Source organism: Cariama cristata, unplaced genomic scaffold (genome assembly GCF_000690535.1).
Source record: "Cariama cristata isolate BGI_N322 unplaced genomic scaffold, ASM69053v1 scaffold9360, whole genome shotgun sequence".
NCBI classification, from domain to species: Eukaryota; Metazoa; Chordata; class Aves; order Cariamiformes; family Cariamidae; genus Cariama; species Cariama cristata.
Genome location: NW_009596368.1, coordinates 53 through 10,729, shown reverse-complemented (window position 1 = coordinate 10,729; position 10,677 = coordinate 53). Strand labels below are relative to the sequence as shown.

Sequence of the window (10,677 nt, the reverse complement as noted above, 5' to 3'; positions counted from 1 at the left end):
TAGTCCCTGTTAAAAAAAGGAAAATTTCAAAAGGTAAAAAGCAAAAAAACCCCAACCCAACCCTGTCTACAAGCCCAAAAAAACCAACCCAAAACTAAAGTAACAGCAAGCAAGAGAAAAGTCTTAATTTGCTGTGATTTGCAGGTAGAAACTTTTTTTCTTTAGTCCAAATTCAGATCTCTGTTTTGTTACAGTCTTCAGATACCACAACTGGTTTCAAGAAACTGCTGAGTAATTCAGTAAAGCCCCCTAGACCGTAGCCAAAATTAGTTGCAACTGCTTCTCCTTCAACTTAAAAGGGGGAGTCACATCTCCTCATCTCCAGGGATGTCATTTACTCATCACTTGCTGTACTTGCACAGTTATGACAACTAAGAGACAACACAAGGGAGCCAAACACGGTCTCCAGGCATTAGGAACAGTGACAGCTTTGAGCACTCCACCTCAAAACTGCTAAGTTCTCTATTTTCACTGCCAAGCCACTTCTTGGTTGAATCCTTGGCTGCTGTGCCTTTTATGTGAAAAGTAGGTAGAGTCAAATGATGATTTTAAGGAACAGCTTGAAGAAAAAAAAATAAAACATCTGCACTTCATATTGACTTGAACACCTCGATTTTTTACTGTAGTTTCAGCAGAGGAAGAGGGGAAAAAACACAGCAACAAAATGATAGACATGGAATGTAACTTCATTTTATTTCTATTCCTTAAAAAAAAATAATAAATTAGTGCAACTTTTCTGTACAAAGGCTTTACAAAGAAGAAATGTTTCTGCAGCACTTCAGAAATCATTTTGGCCTACAAGTAAAAAAAAAAAATTAAAAAAAAATTTTAAAAGATGGAAAGAAAGAAAATAGGAAATTTAAGGCATGAATGTTTTCGGGCATCTACCAAGTAAGACAAGAGAAGGTAAGACACTTGAAAATGCCTCAAGTTCGTAAGGAGAAATGAAATACAGATTATTACAATAAGGAACTCTGAGGATATGTACTGAAATCATAGCAGTAATAAGACACACGCTCATTATGTCAATATATAAAATTAAAACAACTCGGAGTTCTATACGTATTCCCATGGTGCTGCCACTAGAATCACTTGAGGGTTCAACAAGGATTTAAATGATGGCAGGCACTGCAAAAAGGTAAAGAAGAAAATTAAAACAAAAACTGCAAAAGACCATCTATGACTCTCCTGCAGTAGGAACACTATTTCCACGGATGTGTTCAAGGAGATAACTGAACTAGTTTTAATTTAAAAAAAAGAAACCAAAACCAATTACAATAGTTGACTTTGTACTTTCATCAAGTAATACTAGGAAAAGCACATGCAATGTTATCAGTGCAAAATACATTTTTCATGTTTCAAATGAAACACAAACAGTGGTGACTGGCAAGTAATATGAGCTTGATCTGTAAATAGCACAGGAGAGTGCTACAACTCAGTATAGCTCTGAGATTAACCTCTCATTAGTTAAGCAGTGCAGACAAATGAAGACTAAAATACCACAAATAAACAGCTTTTCTCCTGTCACTGAAATGTCACTTATGCCTCCAGAGATGAGAGAGAATGCATTAATCCAGATCCATGAACTACTGCTAGTTGCTCCAGCACACCTTTAACAGTCATTCAAAAGAATTAAGAAGCAAATTTATTCTTAAATGAAGGTAGAAAAATTGCACAGGAAATATTAACAAATAATTTATGACAAAGTTGCTCAGTAGAAGTTATTACTAAACAGAAACCACCAGTTCAAGTTTCAATAAAGCTTACATTCAGTCTCAGTCTGAATGACCCCGTATTATTGTAAAATTGTCCATTTTAGGCCTTCTAATACATGAAGTTAGCACATACCCAGTTCTGTTACCTGGGAAAGACCAGGAATCAGGAGGGGTCGGATGGCTACCCCAAGGTGCCTACTCATGCTGTGCAGCAAGTTTCGTAGACAAAGTATGCTTAACAAAAATCACATAAGCAGACACCCTGTTAATTAAGCTACTTTCACAGCAGACAAGTGGCAGCAGGCCACAGCATAAGAAATTAAGGCTAATGAGCTATATTGCAAATTCTACTTCTGACGAAATAATAAAAATTCACCTCTGATTAAATAGTAAGAATCAACTTCTGTCTTTTTAACAATCTATCAATCTAAACACCACTTCAAATGTAAGCTACAAGCAGGATTTGTGTATTTCATGTCATTCTTGTTTTCCCTCCAAAAAGGTTAAAAATCCATAAAAAAATCCCAGCTAGTACAATAGAGCAACACCTGTCCCTCTCACAAGTATTCTAGTAGTACCAGTTAGGATAACATTTGTCAAGTTAACAACGCTGCAGCAGAAATATTTACATGTACTTGTTTCCACGTGAGCATCTTGTGCGCTCTTAAAAGATCTTGTTACGACCGTGCAAGTCTGGCGGGTGTAAGCATCACCCCAGGTTGATTCACTTTGCCTCTCCTGTACATCTACGCAATCCAAATTTGCAGCTATTGATTTTTTAACTTAACATTTCCACGGCTACAGTATTTTTGTTTGTTCGCGTTCATTATCAGAATAGCTACTACAGCTAGTCCAACCGCTAGACTTGGAGGGCCACAAGGACTGAACTCCTGAGCAATTCCAGAAAGGAGTGGGGCAAGTATACGTCCCACTGATGTCACAGACTGTCCAACACCTAGGAGTGTACCGCTGGCCTCATTCCCACCAACCGTCAATTCAAGATCAATGATACAAGTACGACCTATAGTTGTTGAAAAGGCTAAGAACGTGGAAGACAAAATGACCATCCATATGCTCAGCGCTGACGCATACAGGAGAATCAACGCGCAGGTAAGAGTGCTGGAATGCAACAAAATTCTGTAAGTGTTGTGCTGATAGAGTCTTGTTATTGGTCCGAGCAGACAACCAGCCAGGACTCCAAGTGCGCTGCTATAGCTCATTAGGTATCCAGCGAACAAGGGTTTCACCCCAAATCTCTCCTCCAAGGCCAGACTAAAATTACTGTAGTACAGCAGTATAGCAACAGACATCAGCAACCGCACTAAAAATATATCCCACAGATCAGAGCACGCAATTCCTTTAATCCTCTTCAGCACCGTTGCAACTTGGATCCATGAAGACTGGAAAAGACTATCACTTGCCATAGCTCCATTAGTTGCTGATTTCAAGAGTATGTCATGATTTGCTTTTGCTGAGAAACTATCTGTTCCTTTGTTGCCTTGTTGATGTCCCCTATTGCCAGTGTTTTCTTCACTCCAGGGTAACATCCAGACAAGACCTATACAGATCAAGAAATCAGTTGATTTCATTCAATTGCATTAACTTTACATGGAGAACATTAATTTGATTCTAACAGTTTACTTAATGTAAAGATAAAAATTTTAAAAGTACTTCAACAATCATTTCACTTAAAAAAAATTACAAAGATTACATCTAGTGTTATTCACAGGATCAGTTCAATTTTAAATGCGGTGAAAGCAACGAAGGAAAACACTGAGATGCCACACTCACAACATATAAACAAATCTATAGGCTAAAGCCAAAATTCTGATTTCTAGTCTTCAACTCTGGGCACATTAAAAATTCCCATTCCTCTGTCTGAATGTAAAAGTGATATACACAATTCAAAGGAGAAGCACCTGGAGGTTAACTGTTTCAAAATCCCCACCCTTCCACACAGGTCCAAATTCCAAGGGTATACAAAAGTGAGGAACGAAGGGACCCAAGATGCAAAATATGACATACAACTTACCAGCATTCAGAAGGAAGATAGAGGCACAGAAGAAGGATGTTTGATAAAAGCCATCTTCCAACTCTGTAAGGTAGCCACCAACAACAGGCCCCAGAATGAAGCCCACACTAGAGGCTGCATTGAAGCGTCCCATTACTAAAGGGCGGTCTCTCTCAGAAACCAAGTCAGAAAGCAGGGCTTTAGAGATGGAGAGTGTGTGTTTGAAAATACCTGCAACAGAATATAAACAAAATAATAAACATGTATTACTCAGTCCAAAAGATTAAAAATGACAGAAGCTATCTGAAATATCAATGGTCAAAATCTGTATGATTGAAATTTTTAAGATTCCATTAACCACGAATTCTTCAATGCTAGAGTCATGCAGCATGTTGGGCCACGACCATCACCCTGGCCGTTCAAGGATTTGACTTAGGAATCAAAAATGTATAGGCACCTATGTTGAAGGAATGCTCCTGCAGCCCTGCTGAAAGAAGAAGTAATTAAGTTGAGTGCTGAAGCACACTAGGAATAAAATAGCTACTAAACCAAGAACTTCTGCATGGGTAATGGTGGAATAGGAATGGCTTGTCTCTTTACGAACAGAGCTCTGTACCAACTTTGCTGAGTATGAAGACTTCCAGGATTGTAACACACCAAATTCATATGGGAAACCGGTGGCTGGCAAAAGAAGAGCACAGAAGGGTAAGCATACTGCAGGAATATTAATAACGCAATCTTTCATGTTCCTTCCCTCTGATCAGGGCAATGCTGTCACAGTCACATTACTGTTAGCATTAAAAGTTTTACCTCTACTGAGTAATCAAATATCAACCAAATAATTCATTAGCAAATTGTCTTTAAATTAAGAAACAATATTAACAGTTCCTAAATCAAAACTATGGGCCATAAAAGTGCCCTTTAGTAGGTGTGTTCATAGTGATAGCAATGCTTACTATATCTGAATATATCTGAATACACGCAATAGGTGTTCAGTTATTTTAAGAATTCTGATACAAACCGTGGCACAAACTTAGCTTCAGCGCTGCAAACATACATGCTTTTGCACAACACAAATAAGCAGCTGAAGCGGTGACTTAAAATTTCATCCAAATTTTGTAGTGTCACTTTGAGGTATATTTTAAGTATGAGAAAACACAATAACACACATATCATTCCATTCTCCATTGCAAGTGCAGACCAAGATTTCCAGCAGTGACCTGGTATATTGTGTACCTGTTACGACTAATGTTACAATAGCCTCTTTCAAGGTATTGCTGCACTTCTGTTCTCACAAAAGGTGGATAAAAGTTGTGACAGTTGCTGAGTGTACATTTGTCCTGGTTTTGGCTGGGATAGAGCTAATTTTCTTCCTAGTAGCTGGTACAGTGCTGTGTTTTGGATTTAGGATGAGAATAATGTTGATAACTGCTTAGTTGTTGCTAAGCAGTGTTCACAGTAAGTCAAGGACTTTTTAGCTTCTCACCCCAGCCCACCAGCAAGAAGTCTGGAGGGGCACAAGAAGCTGGGACAAGACACAGCCAGGACAGCTGACCCAAACTGGCCAAAGGGATATTCCATACCATATGACGTCACATTCAGTATATAAGCTAGGGAGAGAGCGGGCTGGGGACTGCTGCCCAGGAACTGGCTGGGCATTCCTCAGCAAATAGTGAGCAATTGCATTGTGCATCACTTGTTTTGTATATTCTAATTCTATTATTACTATTATTATTATTATTATTTTTCCTTCCTTTTCTGTCCTATTAAACTGCCTTTATCTCAACTTACAAACTACCTTTTTTTTCCCCGATTCCTTCCCCCATCCCACTGGAGGTGGGGAGTGAGTAAGCTATTAAACTGCCTTTATCTCAACTCACAAACTACTTTTTTTTTCCCCGATTCCTTCCCCCATCCCACTGGAGGTGGGGAGTGAGTAAGCGGCTGTGTGGTGTTTAGCTGCCTGTTGGGTTAAGCCACAACAACATTTCAAATTATTTTCAGGAAAAAGTCATGAGAATGCTTGATTTGTAGAGATTTTTCCATTACTAAGGTTCAGTTGGTGCTGCTGGGTGATGATGCTATGTAGCCACCCATGTACCATGATCTCTCTAGCAGTAATTCTCGAGCTGAGACTACAGGGAATTTTTCCACTGCAAAATGCCAAGTGTTTACTCACCCACAGGGACTCTAGAAATGGCAAACAAGAACACAGTGGTAGATGTTCCAAGAAGGAAGTAACCCAGTGCACTGAGAAGAATACAAGTAAGCAGGGAATACCGTCTTCCTACTATATCACTCCAGCAGCCCTTTCACAAAGCAGGAAATTAAGATTAGCTTTTTATAACATTTAACTATGTACAGTGAACAATCAGTACTTCTAAATTAAATTGAGAAAAGAGATCAAAGGACTGTCAGTGAAAGCTTAATAAGCTCATTACACAACATTCCTAAGTGCTCAAAATCTGGAAGTCACAAGCAGAGCTCTGCCCTGCCAGCAGTGCACCTGCTGAAACTATGATTCCATTTAATGTCATGCATAGAGTTTTTTAAAAAATAATTTCTCTCTTTTAAAAATACAGTCCTGCAATAAATAACATGACACATTAGTAGTAGGGGCCCTCTGAAAATGTTATCACAACCAACCATAAATATTTGTTTGCATCAATGATTGCTATATACAAGACACGTTAAGCACGCTAAAAGGAATGATCTTAGCTATGAGGAGTTTGTCATCTGAGCACAGACAGATAGGAAGTAGCTATGAGAAGGGCAAGCAGTAAACTCGCATTTAGCATGCTTATAAATCAGCTTGATTCCAAAGAGGAAACAGTTTTTCAAGAAAGTGGGCAATGGTTTTGCAGTTCAAAGAAAATACCAGAAGATTATAGAAGCAAATTATCGCAGATGGCCTGCATAACATATGCTGAAGCAGTTTTTTCATGAGACGCTCAAAGTCTGCTCACTTGAAAGCTAGGAGGTACCAGGGTAATAATATTAAAGATGCTCCTGGCTAAATATAGGGATCTAAGATATTGATAGGTAAAGCATACATTCAAGAGGTTTAGTCTTTGCACTCTCGCTTAGTTCAGGATGTAAAAAATTAAAAGTTAATAGAAAACAAAACCAAACAAAGCTCAAAGACGTAACGCATGAATTTAGGCCATATGGCAAATTACAAGGCACTGCTCATTAAGCAGGGAAAGCAAACTCTAGATAACAGGCTTATGAAGAGCTGACTCCTGAGACTGGCTTTTGGACAGGCTACTGCATTGAAGGAAACTGCTTTACTAGCACCAACACTGAAGAGAACGTTGTATGACCGTGACATGCTCAGTAACGTATCTGAGCCCAAATCTGGATTCTAGTTTTTGTCTGAAGACTGCATTCTGTTCAGTTCTGAAAAATCTGGCAATTCCCTATAAACAAAACAAACATTTTCATGCAAACTAAATACTGGATCCTCCAACCAAAAATGCATATATGAACACTATAAACATTTTCAAAATTTCATGAAACACTATCACAAACCTCATCCTTTTCCCCCTAAAATCCATAGAAATACCAACATACTCAGGAATGCAGTCTTAGAACTCACCACAAATGTGCTGGAAAACAGTTGCATTATACCATAGAGAGATCCTGAAACAAACAAGTAAAATACCAATGTTAAAATTAAACTTGATTTCTTTAAACATGAAAACAGCACAAAATCTTAAATGAGGAAACATCAGAGAAATTTGCGGGATAATTTACTAGAAGAAAAGGGAATAATTTACTAGAAGAATAGGAAGAAGGAGCAGGACAAACCAAGGGTGGAGTTTAGCACATAACTGAGGAAATAGTTTCAGGAATGACAAAAAAAGAAAAACAAATGCTGAAAACTTGTAAAACTAGGTAATGTAGAAGGATGTAGTATGGTGTAGTAAACAAAACAGAACTTGGCATTTATAATTGCTTTCTCAGAATCAGGAGAGAATTTCACCACAGGAAGGCACTACCTACTTTCCACTTGGCACTTCAACCTATTACAAAGCACCACAGAAGCCCTGAAGAAACCACAGATCCTACTTTTTCATTTTGGAGGCTAAGAGTTTAGCAGCAGTTTGTGACAAAAGAGAAGCAGCAAAGAAAAGCAGAGAGAAACATCTGCCAGCCTCTTTCATTTATAAGAATACATCTCAAAACCGAGGTTTTTTGTAAAGTTAAAAATCAAAGCAGACTGTTGAAATGAAAACATACTTTTGACGAATTGCTGCTTAAAATAATACTCCTTCAACTCAGAATAGAACCAGAATTATTTCATGAAAGTGCTAAATTTCATCCAAAATAAAAAAGGTAATAAAAAACTGAATAACAGAGCCCATGTCAACCACACGTAACTACAAATAATATCATATTTGTATCATTACAAACCATAAACAGTACCATAAAATATAAACAAGACTGTAAAACCACAGAACTTGACCTTACCACTTCATTTTTAAAGATAAAAACCCAAAGCTTCAGAATTTATTTGTAAACACTCCTTAAAGACAAAAAATATTTTGCCAAAAGACAGCTGCAAGGAATTTAATCAAACTGGGAGCAATCACAGCCTTGGGAAAGCTCAGGAGAACCAGCTGCAGAAGTACTATTTGCAAAGCCTGTAAATAACAATAAAACTAAAAGCAACACCTCTGGCTCCCAAAGTTGCTGAGCTGTGAATTCTTGGATGCTGGAAAAGCATCTGTACAAGTATTACCGGAAAACTTCCTTGTTCTTTGCAAGAGTGCTCTCTCCCAAGCACCTGCCTTTGGCTACTGTCAGTACGCAAGTTTGGACAGGTCTTTGGGTCTAATACAGTATCGCTGCCCTTACAGTTTTACTTGGAAATTGGCTTTACTTTTTATTATCTACTAGCAAGGAAGAACTATGTTACAATGTCCAATTTGCAGTAAGGCATAATCCAGGTCACATTATCTTATTCTTTGGTATATCAGTCAAGTACTGCAACTCACCTATTATTCCAGCAACTGTATGACTTGCTCCTAGAGATTTGATATGAAGGTTCATTAAAGGAACAACCATGCTCACACCAAATAAATCCTGAAAAGAAGGCAGGAAAAGTTTTAATAGCTGATCACTTTTACAAAGATGACACTAACCTGGCTTAATAACAGTCAATATTCAGAAAAAAATTAAATTATTTCCACATCGATACAAGATGAAAAGAAAATTTTTCATCGCCAACGAGGTATGTTGCAACCTCTACAATGCAGCCGATATGTACAAAATTACAAAAACACATAAACTGAAAGATAAAGGATTGCCTCACAAAGGAGTTAAAACTATGCAAACAGCAATCCTCTTTCCCCCTCCAGATACAATCATTCTGAAGACATGTATTTAAACATTAAACATTCCTTTAATACATATTAAACGTTATCTGTTTAACAAGAAAAGTACTTGGTACCACCATTTTAAATTCAAAGTGGTCTGTAATTTCAATCACCTAAAACCACTTTTTACTTGTGCAAAGAGAGTATATTTGGAAAAACTACAGTATTTTAACTCTCAACCACAATGGGAAAGAAGCTATGGTAGATCTAAACCTACGTACAGACTGACTTTGTGTATAAGTTAAGAAAAGCAGTGAAAATACAGAAACATGAAAAAAAAAACCCCAAAAAGCAAAATATAAGTGAAAAAAGTTTTGTAAGAGAAAAAAAAAAAACAAAAACAAAAAAGCAAAGCATAAGTGAAAAAAGTTTTGTAAGAGGAGGGCAAAGGACACTGCCCATCCTGAAGAGTACAAGGATCTCCTACTCATTCCTTTTGATTTTTTTATCTTTTGTTAACCTAACCACACTGACCCAGTAGTTCTTTCACTACTACTACTATCTGGCACAGCATACAGTGTCCTACATCAGAAGATCTGTTGGAGCAAGATCGCCTTTTATCAGTGACTACTTGAGCTGAACTAGACTAGCCCTTCATAGTATGCTCAAAGCCTGAGTAACTGTCACAACCTGCATCACTAAGTAAATTCTCACCGTCCGTCATTAGGTATCTTTTGATGGTTGAAATTGAGACTTACAAAGTTAGAATCATTATTAAATACATCAGCATGAGCAAACAGAGCACACGACTTACGAACACCTTCAATAACACAATCTTAGGTGTCATCTGCAAACCTGAAGACAGTTTCAATGACCTTGTCCAGGTCATTGATAGAGACATTAAAAAGGACAAGTGTCAGAATACACCCTGGTCGTGCTGGACTTGTCATAGGCATGCAGGTAGAGCAAGACCCATTAACCACTATCCTCTGATGGGTAGTTAGTTCTCATTTCGCCTATAATTTCTTACGTCAAATGATCTGCCTGGTTACAGGAAGCTTGCATCACAGGCAACAGCTCTTTACTATGGTATTTCACCATACTCTACACCCTCCAAAAGGACACTCACTTTGTGGTTGATTTCGGTGTGTACTCCAGCTCAGCTGGGTATTACAGGGTTGGAGAACCACAGTGTTTAAAAGTTAGCTGAGAAGCAAAGTTTGTTCTAACACACCTTTTCCTGCAATATTTGCTCCAGGACCCAAACCAACTAGATTGTTCCTACTGCCTAACCTAAAGGTAGGTAAAGCCATATATCTACATTCCACAGTGCAAATTTGCACTCATTTTGTATTAATTTTCCGAGTCATCCCTTTTAATTTTAAATTAATTAAATGACATTTTCCCGAGGCTCAAGAATTGCTACAGGATACAAACCTTTAAAGTCTATACACTATGTTCTTTCAGTAAGGGTTTTTTTTTCTAGAAAAAACATGATTTTTTTTAATTTTTTTTTTTTTAGTTTACACCAACCACTGGTATTTCAAGGAAACAAGGACCAGCTTTCTGATAAGCAGAAGGCAAGACCCAGCTTTAGGGCGCTGCGCTGTTCCATTGCATTTACGGGATA

The 10,677-nt window shown here is 37.8% G+C and overlaps 1 protein-coding gene across 1 annotated transcript; it reads right to left on the bottom strand.

Moving 5' to 3' along the window:
* Nucleotides 1-2,482: 2,482 nt before the first annotated feature.
* On the bottom strand, nt 2,483-8,838 carry MFSD9 (major facilitator superfamily domain containing 9). The gene is made up of 5 exons (XM_009705741.1): nt 8,727-8,838; nt 7,325-7,368; nt 5,906-6,035; nt 3,748-3,957; nt 2,483-3,273 (listed from the first exon to the last, which is right to left on the bottom strand). The coding sequence occupies exons 1-5, from the start codon at nt 8,794-8,796 to the stop codon at nt 2,483-2,485; spliced, it is 1,245 nt and encodes a 414-aa protein (XP_009704043.1). The 5' UTR covers nt 8,797-8,838.
* Between the last annotated feature and the right edge of the window lie 1,839 nt (nt 8,839-10,677).

Bases quoted from the DNA above. Each gene is read 5' to 3' on its own strand.
- MFSD9 (XM_009705741.1), bottom strand. From the start codon at position 8,796: ATGGTTGTTCCTTTAATGAACCTTCATATCAAATCTCTAGGAGCAAGT. The intron at 7,369-8,726 runs GTGAGTTGCAGT...TGTTTGTTTCAG, and splicing joins TACAGTTGCTGGAATAATAG to GATCTCTCTATGGTATAATG. The intron at 3,958-5,905 runs GTGAGTAAACAC...ATTCTGTTGCAG, and splicing joins CATTTCTAGAGTCCCTGTGG to GTATTTTCAAACACACACTC.